The sequence below is a fragment of the Myxine glutinosa genome, chromosome 11, assembly GCF_964187855.1.
Source record: "Myxine glutinosa chromosome 11, kmMyxGlut1.1, whole genome shotgun sequence".
NCBI classification, from domain to species: domain Eukaryota; kingdom Metazoa; phylum Chordata; class Myxini; order Myxiniformes; family Myxinidae; genus Myxine; species Myxine glutinosa.
In genome coordinates, this window is record NC_136271.1 from 64,924,669 (window position 1) to 64,942,605 (window position 17,937).

General features: G+C 42.8%; 1 protein-coding gene across 4 annotated transcripts in view; it reads left to right on the top strand.

The window, feature by feature from the left end:
• Positions 1 to 17,937, top strand: part of LOC137411840 (protein 4.1) — a 144,107-nt gene that overhangs the window by 75,902 nt on the left and 50,268 nt on the right. For all 4 annotated transcript variants that reach the window (XR_013624980.1, XR_010981408.2, XM_068097124.2 and 1 more), the window contains exon 5: positions 89 to 131. Coding sequence is in view for 2 of the 4 variants with exons in the window: in XM_068097124.2 (XP_067953225.2) it covers positions 89 to 131 (43 nt within the window). In the remaining 2 variants the exon portion in view is untranslated. The remainder of the gene's footprint in view (positions 1 to 88; positions 132 to 17,937) is intronic.

Genomic DNA, 17,937 nt, shown 5'->3' on the forward strand with positions numbered 1-17,937 from the left:
TTTCTACTTTTGGTTTTGTTCTCTTTACTTTAAAAAAACAAATAATTCCTCCTCAATCCTACCAATCCCCCTCCCCCCTCTTTTGCAGAATTGGCTAGATCATGCCAAGGAAATCAAAAAGCAAGTCTCTGGTAAGTTTGTACAATTAATATAAAGTCTTGTGACACGAGACATTTTTGAGATGTCATGTTTTCAGGATCTTCAAGATTTTCCCTCTGCATGATATATACAGTCACGTGAAAAAGTAAGTACACCCCATGTAAAGTTTTGCCTTTTTCAACATATTTCAACATACGGCTATTTGATCTTCATTTCAACAATATTGACAGACAAAGGTGATATAATATAACAAATATCATGAAACATTTACATTTTGTAGTTCATTGTAAAATTTAAATAAACATAAATGCAAATTTCGCATGTGGAAAAAGTAAGTACACCGCTACATTTATCACCTCTTCAAATACCTAAAATTAGAATCAGGTGCACCAGGTCAGGTACAAATGATTAGAACATCGTTAGAGAGGATCTTGGAGGAACCTGTCTTATTTAAACCTCAGACATTTAGTTTGGTTTGCTCTTTGTTGTTGAAGTGTGCGGCGTCACCATGCCGAGATCAAAAGAGCTCTCTGAGGCCTTCAGAAAGAAGTTTGTAGATGCCTACGAGTCTGGGAAGGGATTTAAAAAGATCTCCAAACAATTTGAAATCAATCATTCGACTGGCCGGAAGATCATCTACAACTGGAGAAGATTCCAAACAACTGCCAACTTGTTCAGGCCAGGCCACCCCAGCAAGTTCAGCCCGAGAGCAGACCACAAGATGCCGAAAGAAGTCTCTAAGAATCCCAGAATGTCATCACGGGACCCACAGGCAGCTCTTGCCACTGTTGATGTCAAAGTGCTCGAGTCTACCATTAGAAAGAGGCTGCACAAATTTGATCTACATGGGAGGTGTGCCAGGAGGAAACCTTTGCTGTCCAGAAAGAACATCAGGCTTGCGACTAAAGTTTGCCAATGAACACCTAGGCAAAGACCAGCACTTCTGCAACAATGTGCTCTGGACAGATGAGTCAAAGGTCGAGCTATTTGGCCACAGTACCAGAAGACATGTTTGGCAAAAACCAAAGACAGCATTTGACCACAAGAACCTGATACCAACTGTAAAGCATGGTGGTGGAAATATTATGGTTTGGGGCAGCTTTGCTGCATCAGGGCCTCGGCAGCTCACCATCATAGAATCTACTATGAATTCTTCATTGTACCAGAGGGTGCTTGAGGATAATGTGAGGCCATCTGTCGGAGAGTGGAAGCTCAACCGAAGGTGGACCTTGCAACATGACAATGACCCTAAACATACCAGTAAATCCACCAAGGACTGTCTGAAAAAGAAATGGAGGGTTCTGGAATGGCCAAGTCAAAGCCCGGATCTAAATCCCATCGAGATGTTGTGGGGGGATTTGAAACGAGCTGTGCATGCAAGAAACTCCTCAAACATAGCACAGCTGAAAGAATTCTGCATGGCGGAGTGGGCAAAAATTTCTCCCAGTCGATGTCAGAGACTGGTAGACAGTTATAAGAAACGCCTACTTGATGTTGTTTCTGCCAAAGGGGGCAATACCACCGATTAGAGCCAAGGGTGTACTTACTTTTTCCACATGCGAAATTTGCATTTATGTTTATTTAAATTATACAATGGACTACAAAATGTAAATGTTTCATGATATTTGTTATATTATATCACCTTTATCTTTCAATATTGTTGAAATGAAGATCAAATAGCTGTATGTTGAAATATGTTGAAAAAGTCAAAACTTTACATGGGGTGTACTACTGTACTTACCTTTTCACGTGACTGTAACTACATATATATATATATATATATATATATATATATATATATATATATATATATATATATATATATATATATATATATATATATATATATATATATATATATATATATATATATATATATATATATATATATATATATATGTGTATATGTATATATATATATGTGTATATATATATATGTGTGTATATATATATGTGTGTATATATGTATGTATGTGTATATATGTATGTATGTGTATATATATATATATATATATATATATATATATATATATATATATATATATATATATATATATATATATATATATACAGTGAAACCTTGACTTACGAGTTTAATTCGCTCTGTGACCGAGCTCGTAACTCAATTTGCTCGTTTCTCAAATTAAAATGCATTGAAATGCTATTAATCCGTTCCAGCCCGCCAAAAACCACACCAATTTTATTTTTTAATATACAGTATATATATAAATATCTCGCGCTTTATATTTCACCTGTATGCAGCATACAAGTTGGCAGGATGGCCTGGACTGGAGGTACGCACACTTGACTCTAAACTGTCCAGCCTGTGTTTGAATCCCGACCCAGCTATAACCTGTCATGTCGGTGTTTCACAGGCAGTGTGATTCATCAATGTGTGTACCGCTAAACTGGGCGCCCCGTTTGCGTCCCATTAGTTGTTGGATGTTAAGGATCTCACCGTGTTTTCCACAAAGAGAAGGCGAGCTATCGCCGGCACTCTGAACAAGTTGTGGCCTGGCATGCTCTTCTCCTCTGCCGTTATATACGTCCTCCTCGGCATCTTTTTCCAGAAGAGCCCTGTCTCATCACAGTTGAAGATTTGCTGGGGGATGTATCCTTTGGCTTCTATCAGTTCGGCAAAAGTTATAATAAAATCTTCAGCTGCCTTCACATCCGCCTCACCAAGTCGACAACACGCACACCTCGCTCATGTTTTTCGACGATTGCGTGTTTTATATCCAAGCACATCAGCCTCTTCTTCTTCTTCTTCTCAGTACTGCCCTTGGCACTCAATTTCTTAGGACCCATGGTTAAAACTAAGAAATTTTCCAAAATAACCAAAATGCAAAAACAAAGCAGCAGCTATATACGGCAGAGATGCTTGCACGGCAAGATAACCACGTGACCGGAACCCACCTGGTGGCGGGTGGCGTAAGCTCCAAAATAACCAAAATGCGAAAACAAAGCAGCAGCGATATACGGCAGAGATGCTTGCACGGCAAGATAACCACGTGACCGGAACCCACCTGGTGGCGGGTGGCGTAAGCTCCAAAATAACCAAAATGCGAAAACAAAGCAGCAGCGATATACGGCAGAGATGCTTGCACGGCAAGATAACCACGTGACCGGAACCCACCTGATGGCGGGTGGCGTAAGCTCCAAAATAACCAAAATGCGAAAACAAAGCAGCAGCGATATACGGCAGAGATGCTTGCACGGCAAGATAACCACGTGACCGGAACCCACCTCGTGGTGGGTGGCGTAAGCTCCAAAATAACCAAAATGCGAAAACAAAGCAGCAGCGATATACGGCAGAGATGCTTGCACGGCAAGATAACCACGTGACCGGAACCCACTTGGTGGCGGGTGGCGTAAGCTCGTAACTCAGATCTCGGCTCGCATCTCAAAGCAATAAACCGCCCGAGCGACGGCTCGTATCTCGGAAAACTCGTAAGTTGGTGCACTCGTAAGTCAAGGTTTCACTGTGTATGTATATATATATATATATATACATATATATATATATATATATATATATATATATATATATATATATATATATATATATATATATATATATATATATATATTATTATTACGCTTGTAGAGGATAGGGATACCTTAGGCCAGGTAGAGTGTATAGATTAGTGTGCTCCGACTGTTGTGAAGAAGAAGAAACCTTCATGTATCATAAGTAGGAAATGTGTAGACCAGATGTCGGGTAAGCTTGTATCTTCGTCCCCATCAGAGGGGTGGGGCTTATTAATTAGTGAGGGATTATGGGTAATTAATTCCCTGTTTGTAATTGCCTCTGTAAACTTTTCCTGTGTTCCTTATGACACTGCACTGCAGACACCTAGTAAGAAATCGGCCATTAATCGCACCAATTAAAAACCAACCGGAAACCCGGCATCAAGCACTATTGCTGAAAACACCGACTTGAGCGCAGAGGACAGGCAGGTTCGTGAGGCCCCGCCTATACGAGCAATGATTGGCACAGAGACTGGTAAGATGGGACTATGGGATTGGTGAAGCAGGCACAGATGACATCAGAGTCGCGCGTACAAAACACTTGGAACGGTGGACATTTTTCCTTCTCGTTCTGGAACTGGTGGTGAACATTTTCTCTTCTCTCTTGTGTCCGGACGTTGTTGGTGAACGGTCGCCGAAAAGCTCTCTCTCAGCATCGACATTTTCTCTCTCTCTCTCGGCATTGACATTTTATCTCACAATCCTGTCTCTGAGCTCTGCAGGCAGTTCCTTCGACCTCATGGCTTGGTTTTTGCTGTGATATGCATTGTCAGCTGTGAGACCTTATATAGACAGGTGTGTGCCTTTCCAAATCATGTCCAATCAATTGAATTTACCACAGGTGGACTCCAACCAAGGTGTCGAAACACCTCAAAGATGATCAAGAGAAATGGGAGGCACCTGTGCTAAATTTCAAGGGTCATAGCAAAGGGTCTGAATAAGGGGTGTTGCAAAACATTTTACCTTTTTTCCCCCGAGGACCCGTTACGGTTGTGCACGCATTCGGACATGACGTGTGCGTATGTACGTGCCATGTGCGTACCTTGCGTCCACGTCGTCACTTTTTCTTCGCTTGTCGTTGCTGTGATGGTTTTGTTTTGGTTTTGGTTTTGACTGGACAACGTGTCGCATGTGCGTTATTCTATTCTTCGCTATTTTAACGTGCATCAAAGGAAGAATGCCTCGGGTGGGGGGGGGGGGGGGGGGGGGGGGGGGAGAAGGTAAAATGTTTTGCAACACCCCTTACCTCTAGTGGCTCATGGTGGTGTTGTATGCAATTGTATGGCCAGAGCTAAACTCTTCAGGAATCCACTAATTGAAGGTCCAGGAACAATATTTGGTTGGTTACACATTTCCCATTGTGGGTGAAATGATCACGCCCTTTTTGCGCGAAGTACTACCATCCGCCGCGACTGTATCTCCAGAACCGTTGGACATAGGAGGTTGCCTGAGCACTCAAAATGTGCGGAATGGCCACATTATGGGGGGTCAGTAATACATTGTCATATTCAAAAGTCAATGGTTTTTAAGATAATTGCCAAAAACCGATTTCAGCATGTTACGCACCACAATTATTCCTATTGTTCCTGTTCCTATTGTTCAATTACTTGATTCCTGAATAGAAAAGTCTAGCAACAATCTGCATAAAAAACTACAATGAACCCTAATTTAGATGTTTCTTGTTTGTTTCATGGCAAGACAAAATTACACAGATCGCGAGGAGGGCTCTTTTCCTAGTGTTACGTGGTCCCCTCGGTGAATACCTGGTCTCGGTGACCCCCGGACCGTGAGAGGAACTTCGCCAGAAAGTTGTATTATATATGCGCTTTCGCCACGCAATCCATATGAATTCCACCCAAGAGACAACTGATGTTCAAGGATATATTTCAATGGTAATGATACCATACAATTTCAATGATACAACCACGGAGATTTTCCCCGAGCAATCAACAATGAACAACCATCAACAATTCCCAATCCACAATCAATTCCCTTTGATTAAGATGGCCATCTTATATATATGTGTGTCCCCGTGGGTACTCACGACCCCCTTTTGGTCTCGGTCCCGCACAATGTCTCTGGGCCCCTCCTGACCAAGATGATGGTCGGCGTCGCCGCACTCGGGCGGTTGAACGAACCCCGGGTGGACGTGTTTCCACCGGGCAGGTCTCGTACCAGGCACCCCGGCTGCAGCCCCTCGTGGCCACGCGAAGCGGGTACGGGAAAGCAAGCCAAAAGCCCCACGCCGCTTGCAAGGCGTGTTAGGCCCCAACGGGCGACCCGTACGCGTCTTTTTAGACGGTGTCGCGAACGGTGCCAAACGCTGGGTCGGTGCACGGCCACACGACAGTTTGACGTCCACCGGGCAGGTATCCGTCCCGGTAACTCCTCTCGCCAGACGGGCTCGGGAACGCCGCTTTTCCACACGGCTCAATCAATCCCACCTTTCGTCGGAGCGGGGCGAGGAAGAAGAATACTCGTCGCTTTCTTCCTCGTGTCTTTTCCTCTTCCGTTTCCGGTCACTTCCGTTTCCGGACACTTTTCAGAAGGGTTCCTGACCCTCCAACCACCACAACCCTTAATCTATTACACATGGCTAAGCAAAGACCTGAATGGTAATTCACATACATTCACATAAATATGTAACACTAGCTTCACAGCAACAATGAGTGCACTCCAGGATCCACTGAAGTTTGATGTTACAAAGAAGTCATTTGTACCCATCCTTCCATATGTCGCAACCGAAATGGACACAATATTTACATCCATGATTAACTTTCAGGATGTCTTGAAACAAAAGAATGCCGTGTCAGTGCATTGTGGTCTGATGAAGGGGTGTATGCAATCGCCAAGGAAATCCAGCTGTTGAAGCCAGATCAGTTTGGTAACATATTCCTTGGAATGGGACCTTTTCACATGGAGAAGATTGTCATCGCTTGCCTTGGGAAGTTTTTAGGCTGCATCGGTATTGATCTGGCTTTGATTGAGACTGAAGCCTTTGGCAAGCTTGTTGTAGAGAATAGTGTCATGACTGGAGGTCACTATTGCAAAGGCAAGGAGGCAATGAGTCTTGTATCAGAGGTGATGACAGTTCTTATGTTTGAGCAGTTTCAAGCTGACCAGGACAGTACAAGTTGTGAATTAGACCAGCAAATAGAGACCATGGAAACTAAGATGCAGCAGGCTTTCGATGTTGACCGTGCAGAGTTCAGAGAGATTTGGGAAGAAAGCAAGATCTTACACGCAGACTTGAAGAAGTCTTTCACAGAATGGAAAGAAACGGCCTGTACTGAGAATGTGAGGTACTGGAGCTTGTTTCTGGATGAGCTGTATCCTATCCTGAGAGATCTGACACACACTATTCGGCAAGGCGATTGGCATCTTTTCGTTTCAGCTGTGCGGAGGTGCATGCCTTTGTTCTTCGGGTTTGGCCGGACAAACTATTGCAGATGGGGTACGCTGTTCCTTGAAGATTGCCTGGACATACAAAGGAAGTTCCCGGGTATCTGCAGATGCTTTACAGATGGTGGATGGGTGATGTACCACACTCTCCGACAAGGCAGTGCAGTAGGATTTGACATGGCACTCGAGAAGTGTTACAATAAACCCGCCAAGGTTGCTGGAGGTATCATTGGGATGACTAGACAGAAAGAAGCAGTAGCCTTATGGAATCTCCAAAAGCATGAGAAAGATCTTCATGTGGCACAGCTTCTGGAATGGTGTAACTTGGGAGACAAAGATGACAGTGAACTGAGCCTACACCATGAGTTCAATCCAAATTATACGAAGATTGGCCATGATCGTGCGAAGACGCTTCTGGATTACATAAAATCCATCAACAATCCGTTCGGCGCTGGAATCAGACTTCAGAACATCTCTACTGAAGCTGACATACCCCAGGAGGTTGTTGACGGATTACTTAAATGCCTGGAAATTGGTGAGAAGAGTTATCAAGAGTTTGTTGAGACCAGATTTCAGGATAAGGAGAAGCACCTACATGATACAATCCCTACCAACCGCAAGACTGTTTTCGTGAAACGTACTCCGCCCACAGCGAATAAATCAATGGCGAAAAAGGATGCTGCAGAAACGAATAGGTACATTGACTATGCTAGAGAAAGAGGGTACAGCATGCTAGAACTCCTGAAGTATGAATTGACCAGCACATCCCAGTTCCTCACCACTGAATGTAAAGATGGCATCAAATTGAAGAAGCCCGATAAAGCCTCCTTAACCAGGGAACTTGTCAGTCAACTTCCACAGGAGACGAGGAATGTAAAGAGTGACGCTCAGATGACAATAGTGGACTTCATGGCACTTGTGTGTAAACTAGCGATGAAAAAATGGGCCTTCACACATTCGGGGAATTGGCTGAGAGTCTTTCCAACAGCATTCTTGCTACAGGCTCCAAGTCCACAAGAATAGACATTATATTTGATGTTTATCTAAAAGCATCAATCAAGCAAATGGAACAGGCACAGAGAAGTTCTTCAGAACAAATCACTATCACCATTAGGTCTGACAATCAGAAACTCCCTGTCGATCTTGCTATGTTCTGGAGCTCAATGTTGAACAAAGTTCGGCTGCAGGAGTATGTCTTCAAGTGGATGCTGCAGAATGTCGAGTCGGACAAGGAGATCTTCTTTGTAGGAGTATATGGGGGTGAATGCAGGAAACTGTTAGCTGGCACTGAAACACAGATCACAGAGCTCTCAAGCAACCAAGAAGAAGCCGACGACAGAATCATGTTCCATATTAATGATGGTGTTGTGAAACACGGGGTTCAATCAGTCTTGGTTGACTCACCTGACACAGATGTCTTTATCAACCTCATCTTCCACTTCAACAAAACCTGGCAACTACAAAAGCTGTACGTGAAGCTTGGTAACCGGAAAACAAAGAAAACTGTACCAGTCCACCTGTTGGTTGATCAACTGGACAACGGTTTGGTGTCGTGTCTCCCAGCCATTCATGCTCTCAGCAGTTGCGACATTACCAGCAAGGTGGGTCCAAAGCTGTCTGGCCTGAAAGCATCCATGGATCTCTCCCTACTGGAAGGGTTTGGTGTAGAAGAACTGTCACCACAGATGACAAGCAATGCTGAAAAGTTCCTTGTGTCTGGGTTAAAGAAGACCGACTGTTCCACTTTCGATGAATATCGATGGGAGCAGTACCACAACTCCAAGAAAGAACTGGACTTCAACCAGCTTATGTTCTGTTCATCAACGATACAAGAACACATGAAGCGAGCATATCTGCAGTGTAAGATGTGGTTGCAAGCCCCAACTCCTGCAGTCACCAAACCAGATCCACTCCAGTATGGGTATGAAGCAACGGATGTTGGCATAACACCAGTGATACTGCCAGTATCGTGCAGGCCCGATGATCTGCCCCCTCCATGCAAATGCCCAACATCATGTATGAGTACCAAAACGTGCACTTGCAGAGAAAGGAACATAAATTGTGTGACGTTTTGTGGCTGCAGTAAAGCCAAAAAGTGTAGAAATCCAAATAATTAAATTCCAAAATAGGAACAATATGCAAAAGGTACAACAGGGACAATATGATAAAGTGGCATACATATGTTGTGGCCTTGGTGGTATTGTATAATTGTGGTGCATAACATGCTGGAATCGGTTTTTGGTAATTATCTTAAAAACCATTGACTTTTGGATATGACAATGTATTACTGACCCCCCATAATGTGGCCATTCCGCACATTTTGAGTGGTCAGGCAACCTCCTATGTCCAACGGTTCTGGAGATACAGTCGCGGCGGATGGTAGTACTTTGTGCAAAAAGGGCGTGGTCATTTCACCCATTTCGCCCGCAATGGGAAATGTGTAACCAACCAAATATTGTTCCTGGACCTTCAATTAGTGGATTCCTGAAGAGTTTAGCTCTGGCCATACAATTGCATACAACACCACCAACCACCATGAGCTACTACAATATACTTATGTCAGTGATATTTCAGTTTTTTATTTTTAATAAATTTGCAAAACTTTCTAAAATCCTGTTTTCTCTTTGTCATTATGGGGTATTGAGTGTAGATTGATGAGGGAAAAAATGAATTTAAACGATTTCAGCATAAGGCTGCAACTTAACAAAATGTGAAAAAAGTGAAGGGGTCTGAATACTTTCTAAATGCACAGTACGTATACTTGTACGCGTTCCTGGTGATTAAAATCTTTCAAGGAAACGGATTTCCGAAAGAGCTTTAACTCCGAGGCGTTCAGTCAAAATATAGCGGAAAATACGCGTGGGGGGAAGAGACCGAAGAGTGCTTACCCTCTGACCGGTAGTCCTCAAACCTTCAATAATTAATCCAACCGACACAGGTTTAAAATGTACAAGAAAATGCCGGCTTTATTAACCAATATGTCGGTGACAAAGTAAAACATGACCAAATAAAACTATGATTCCTAAACGGGACGTCCCCATCTACAGACTCGAATACAAAGAATGGGATAAAATAACTGAAAATAAATACGTGTAATTTGTGGGCACTTCGCTCAAATCGGCTGGTGTATCTCGTCAGGAATCGTCAAAGATCGTCTGAGGCCTTGGCCGGAAACGCACGTTCGTTGGCGCTTTCTAGGTCTCACTGCACATCTGCTCACTCCTGACCTCGCCGAGAGTGCAGCGAGCAGGCAGCGCCCATCCACTTGGCGTTCTTGCTTGGGAAACCGCAGTTCATGGTCCGTGGCTCTTCTTCCTCAAAACCACTAGCAAGATGTCCCTCCTTACGACCACTGGCAAGATCTCGGAACACGGCCGTTTGCGATGAATCTTCCTTGCGCACGAGCAGCAGCGACCGTTCGCTCGAAGTCAGCACGGACGAACTTCAGCACAGGTTGGACAAGCTGCAATGCAGGCAGGGCTAGATTCAGCGCAGGTGGGACGACCAGCTTCAAGATGAGTCATGGGAGGGGCCAACGCTTGCAGGTCCACCGGATCAGAGCGAGTAATTGGCGAAGAGCGATTGGTGTCGGGCGTCGACGCAAAAAGCAAGAGGAGCAAGAGGGCGGTGGGCGGGGGGGGGGGGGGGGGTTTTATCTGGCCCCAAAAGCTTCCAGAATGTTCCACAGCCTCCCATTGGCTGAGGTTGGTCACGTGCTGGCTTTCAATCCTTCCTCCTCCTCGGAAGGTTTCTGTCCTCCTTCCCTCTTTCATTCGGAGAGGTTTCACAACCCATTGGTCGCCTGCTGGTGACGTGCCCCCGACCCTTCATTGGTCACGTGGGCCTGTTCTTTTGGCCACGCCTTCCTGCATATTAAAAATGTCTCCCCTTAACCACACGAAGGTTTGAAATCCTGCCTACTCTCAACGCATATTGGTGTGGATTATTACACAATGGGAAGGGGCTAATCTTTACATTCAATAAGAAATAACTAACTACTGCAGGCTACATGTTGTCGTGCAATTAACAAAAGGGGGTTTGCCTTTACGGCAAAACCGCAACAATATATATATATATATATATATATATATACACTGGAATCCCGCTATAACGAACACCAGTATTACGAACTTCCGGATATAACGAACGAACCTCCTGTCCCCCGCATATTTAATGAGATTCTATTGTTTAACGTAAGGCAAATCAATATGGCTACACCGTCCCGCAAACGCACGATGTCCTTTTATTGGAAATTGCCAGAGATTTACAGCACATTGCTGAAGTTAATGGCGAAGATTTGGATAATCATGCAAGATTATGGGTGGACGTCGATGAAGACGTTCCCGTGACCAGTTCGATGACCGATGAAGAAATTATCGCCTCCGTTCGTGAAACAACACTCCAGTGTGACATCGAAAGTGACTCTGATGACACCAATGAAACACAAGAAGTTCCAGCAACATCTGATGTAATTGCCGGACTTGAAACAGCACTTTCCTGGTTTGAAGGGCACCCAGTCGACAGCATTAAAGTTTTACAGCTCCGTCAGCTATTATCTTATGCACGCAAAGAAAACGCCACCTCCAAGAGTAAACAATCCAAGATTACCAGTTTCTTCACGCAGTAAATTGAACATTCGGTGAATATTACATGTACTTGAACATTTTATTTATGTACTTGAACATGTACATGTACTTGAACATGTACTTGAATATTACATGTACTTGAACAATGACACAACAGCAATGCTTTTTAAAGTTTTTTATTCGTACAATCGAACAATAAAATGTACATGAATGAACAATACAAAGAGTTTCTTGTTTTGCATATGAATAGGTGTGATAGTATGGCGATTCGTACGTTATTCAGTATTACGAACACTTCAAAATAACGAACTTTTTTATGTCTCCCGAGCAGTTCGTTATATCGGGGTTACAGTGTATATATATATATATATACATACATACATACATACATACATACACACACACACACACACACACACACACACACACACACACACACACACACACACACACACACACACATACATACATACATACATACATACATACATATAGTCATACGCCATTTCGACCTACGTCAAATCCGACTTTACGCCACTCTTCTGGAGTAAATTTCAGTTCAGCGAACGTCATTATGTGCGACTTTACGTCACTCCTATGGACGTGAAAAATTTTTTTTTCCTTAAAAATACATTTAAAATAAATAAAATAGTGCATAAATTAACAATAAAAGAAGCTAAAAAACAATTTAAAGCACATTAAAAATATATTAAAATGTACGTACAGTATACTGTACATACGCGCAGCTGCTGGTTCTCATTCAAAACAGAGGCGACGTACAGTATTCCTTTACTGTGTCTGTGTTAGCCATGGGTCCGAAGAGGGATAATGCTAGTGTTTCCAAGCTTAATGTGGTTACGATGGAGGATAAGTTAAATCTGATTAAAAGGTATGAAAAAGGTGAAAAAGTGTCGGTGATAGCGCATAGACCTTATCACGAATCGGAACCGCAATGCGTCATGGGATTGGAAAGGGGCAATAGCGCCGCCGGCGGTCGCTGTCACTTTGACAGACTGCTTGGTATTACACCTAGCGGAACAATTTCATACATTTCCAAACCTACAGGAGGAAACACGTCGGACAAAAAAATTGTAAAGATGACGAACATTGTAGACAAGTTCCAGCCCGGCGATATTTGTATGGCCGATCGAGGTTTCAACATTCAGGATCTGTTCTTACATAAGCAGGTTGTTTCTCTTCTCCAATGGGAACCCCCCTTCCCCTCAAATATTTCTTTAAATCGCTGGATTTTAATGCCAAAAAACGCTGAATTTCTTTCACATTAGCCATCTTCCTTTCCGTAAACACAGCATCGATCGTAGACAGACGCTTTCTCTTCTGGGTTCGTGTTTACCTTTGCCCCCTTTTCGATCCCATCATGCTTTGCAGTGGAGCGCCCTCTGTTGATATTTACCGATTCGCGATATTAGGCCGAGAAAAATATATTTCCGGGTTCTGGTCAGCGCGCGCATCGATTTTGACCCTGCGCGTCAACATGTTCCTTTTTTCAAATTTGGTATCGACGTTCGCGCACGGTTCTCCCCTACACAACTGCGTTTAGTTTGTCCAAATCCAACCAGCCGTTCCAAAGATATGAGTAGTTTTGTGTGCCGTGACGTCATGAATCCAATAGGGAAGTTGCATGTGACGTCATCGTCTTAGTCACGTGACCGCTTGGGTGGCAAAACATTGCTTCTGCCACCATACGTAATGGCGGCAATTTGAAACTCGTCTCGCATATAAATTGCCCCTTACACGATGGTAAAGAGTTGTTATGCTGTCGGATGTACAGCCCGATTTCATATTGGATCCGGCTTGTAATTCTACCGTTTTCCGGACGACACAACGCTAAAACGGATTCATGGTTGCCTTGACTGCAGCTCTCAGGTGAGAATATGGCTCATGAGGTTGTTACCTTCGCTCGCGAAGCGAAAAGCAGGATTAGGCATTTGGTTACGTACATGTGGAGTGTGTATGGCGTACGTGTGGCATACTTGTGGAGTGTGTGTGGCGTATGTGTGGCGTACTTGTAGAGTGTGTGTGGCGTACGTGTGGCGTACTTGTGGAGTGTGTGTGGTGTACGTGTAGCGTACTTGTGGAGTGTGTGTGGTGTACGTGTGGCGTACTTGTGGAGTGTGTGTGGCGTACGTGTGGCCTACTTATGGAGTGTGTGTGGCGTACGGGTGGCGTACTTGTAGAGTGTGTGTGGCGTACGTGTGGCGTACTTGTGGCGTACATGTGGAGTGTGGTGTGGCATACGTGTGGCGTACTTGTAGAGTGTGTGTGGCGTACGTGTGGCGTACTTGTGGAGTGTGTGTGGCGTACGTGTGGCGTACTTGTGGAGTGTGTGTGGCGTACGTGTGGCGTACTTGTGGAGTGTGTGGCATACGTGTGGCGTACTTGTAGAGTGTGTGTGGCGTACTTGTGGAGTGTGTGGGGCGTACGTGTGGCGTACTTGTGGAGTGTGTGTGGCATACTTGTGGAGTGTGTGTGGCGTGTGTGTGGCGTACGTGTGGCGTACTTGTGGAGTGTGTGTGGTGTACATGTGGCATACTTGTGGAGTGTGTGTGGTGTACTTGTGGAGTGTGTGTGGCGTACCTGTGGCGTACGTGTGGAGTGTGTGCGGACTGTGGAGTGTGTGTGGCGTACTTGTGGGTCCACACGGGTCCACAGGCAGATGACATAGCCTCAGTTTCTCACAACACCGCGAAAACGCCTCAACGGGCAAGCTACGGGCGTAAACTGACAGGTCCGTCTGATCAAACGACAGCTTTCCCGCCATGTTGTTTATGCCACCCAAGATGGCGGCCGGAACCGGTTGCCATGGACGACGCTCACGCAATGCAAGGCCTCTATCGGCTGGATATTGTCATTTATTGAAACGAAGACGTTCTTTGTCGGGTTCGTGTGAAGCAACCAGAAGGCCTAGAGAGCTGCGGGTGGTCTCGTTAGTTAGGCCTGGATCCTATCTCGTTTGTCATGAAGTTGTAAGTGTCTGTGATAATCTGGTGGACTGGGAGAAGAGATCGTGGGAGACCATCGGCCGGCCTGTTGGACCACTTGCGCATGCGCAGTGTTGATGTGATCGACGCATTGGAATGTTTAACGGTACGGCGAGGCGATCTCGAGAACTAAATGGCAGTCTATAATATGCTTGAAGAACTTAATGATTTTCAGAATAAATACATTTTAAAATAACTTAAGCTTGTGTTCATTATTTACAAAAAAAAAAGACCTGCAAGTCCCATTGGCTCTCTTTAATTTCTCTCTGGACGGCGCCACAGCAGATGAGGAGGACCGCAAGGCATGAGGACACAAAAAACACCTTTATATGTGCAATCCATGCTTTTCAAAAAAGAAAAAGAAAAAATAAACCGCATCGCCGCATCAATTCTGGAACTTTGGTCTGACCAGAGACCAGCAATATTTTTTTTTTGGCCTAAGGTGTATGTCTTAGGGCTGCCACGGTCGACGGTATCGACCATCATTCATGATGGGGAACGTATTCTCGCATACGTCACTGAAAAAGCGCCGCCGGCTAAGACTACTAAAATGTGTGTTTGTGTTCAGAAGAGACGCCATGTTTAAGGTGAATAACATAATCTTATTAATTTTATTTATTATTCTTCGCAAATTCATTTATTAATTGTGTTCATTACTCATTAAAAAATATGACTAAAATGTGTTTTTAGTGTTCTTTAAGGTTTAGCGATAGTTATATACTTTCGCGAGTTATTTACTCTAGTTTTACGGTGTTTGTCTTCATTTTAAGGCATTTTCAAGGCTTTTTTTTGGGTTTTTTTCGGATACAACATCCAGGCTCGTGAAAGAGCTAAAAGGCATTACGCCCGGTTTACGTCAAAAACCGAGTTACGTCACGGCTAATGGAACCAATTAATGACGTAGCCCGGGGTATTACTGTATATATGTATATGTATATATGTGTATGTATATATATATATATTTATATTTAAAAAAAAAAATATATATATATATATATACATATATATTTAAAAAAAAATAATAATAAATAAATAAATATATATGTATTAAAGGTGGGCGCGATTCGGAAAATTTTAAGTCCGCTTACCGCTTATCCGCTCCGCCAGCCCGTGTAGTCCGATTCGCTTATCCGCTTCAGCGGCCGAAAATCTTAGTCCGCTTACCGGTTATCCGCTTATCCGCTTCGATTCGATTTTTTTAAAGCGCTTCGACGTTTTTAAAGCGATTTTTGACGTTTCTAAAGGGAATTTAATGCTTTTAAAGCCTAAATAGCCATTTCTAACTACTACAAAGACAAACAAAGCTTTTAAGATCAAAAATATACATTTTTATTTAAATAAAATTTATTCAAAATTTATTGAAATAAAGTTTTCCACTCGACTCTACTCTACTCTACAGTTAATTTAAATATAATTTTAATATATGCAAGTTACATTAAAGAAAAATCAATTTGCCCATCCTTTCTTTGACAAGAGAGTCTACTAGTCAACAGACTAGCAGTCTGTTGACGAGTCCTCGTCTTCCTCCTCCACCTCGTGGGCCTTCTTGAGGATTTGGAGGTTGCCCTTCATGAAGACGAGGGCCTCGAAGTTCGGTGCAGCCAGGGCCGACCTCTTAGGCCTGAGGATGTCCGACCCGTAGCTGAACACGCGCTCGACCGAGGCAGAGTCAGAAATCTCTCCATCTTGACGTTATTGCCGCTCTAGCGTCCAATAAAATATTCAGTTTTCACTTATTATTCACTTAAATAAATATTCACAATTCTAGAGTAACGGCTCAGGCTAACAGCTGATTTGGCGAATCGCGATGCGCTTTAATTTTTCGGTAGTCCGCTTACGCTTATCCGCTTCGGTTTCCGGGGGTTGTTCCGATTCGCTTATCCGCTTCGAAAACGTTAGTCCGCTGCAGCGGATAAGCGGACTTTCGAAGCGGACCGCCCACCTTTGATATGTATATATATGTATATATATGTATATATATGTATATATATGTATATATATATATATATATATATATATATGTATATATATGTATATATATGTATATATATGTATATATATGTATATATATGTATATATATGTATATATATGTATATATATGTATATATATGTATATATATGTATATATATGTATATATATGTATATATATGTATATATATGTATATATATGTATATATATGTATGTATATGTATATATGTGTATATATGTGTATATATGTGTATATATGTATATATATATGTATATATGTGTATATATGTGTATATATGTGTATATATGTGTATATATGTGTATATATGTGTATATATATGTATATATATGTATATATATATGTATATATATGTATATATATGTATACAGTCACGTGAAAAAGTAAGTACACCCCATGTAAAGTTTTGACTTTTTCAACATATTTCAACATACAGCTATTTGATCTTCATTTCAACAATATTGATAGATAAAGGTGATATAATATAACAAATATCATGAAACATTTACAGTTTGTAGTCCATTGTATAATTTAAATAAACATAAATGCAAATTTCGCATGTGGAAAAAGGAAGTACACCCCTACATTTATCATTACTTCAAATACCTAAAATTAGAATCAGGTGCACCAGCTCAGGTGCAAATGATTAGAACATCGTTAGAGAGGATCTTAGAGGAACCTGTCTTATTTAAACCTTAGACATTTAGTTTCGTTTGCTCTTTGTTGTTGAAGTGTGCGGCGTCACCATGCCTAGATCAAAAGAGCTCTCTGAGGCCTTCAGATAGAAGGTTATAGATGCCTACGAGTCTGGGAAGGGATTTTAAAAAGATCTCCAAACAATTTGAAATCAATCATTCGACTGTCCGGAAGATCATCTACAAGTGGAGAAGATTCCAAACAACTGCCAACTTGTTCAGGCCAGGCCACCCCAGCAAGTTCAGCCCGAGAGCAGACCGCAAGATGCTGAAAGAAGTCTCTAAGAACCCCAGAATGTCATCACGGGACCTACAGGTAGCTCTTGCCACTGTTGATGTCAAAGTGCACGAGTCTACCATTAGAAAGAGGCTGCACAAATTTGATCTACATGGGAGGTGTGCCAGGAGGAAACCTTTGCTGTCCAGAAAGAACATCAGGGCAAAACTAAAGTTTGCCAATGAACACCTCAGCAAAGACCAGCACTTCTGGAACAATGTGCTCTGGAAAGATGAGTCAAAGGTAGAGCTATTTGGCCACAGTACCAGAAGACATGTTTGGCGAAAACCAAAGACAGCATTTGACTGCAAGAACCTGATACCAACTGTAAAGCATGGTGGTGGAAATAGTATGG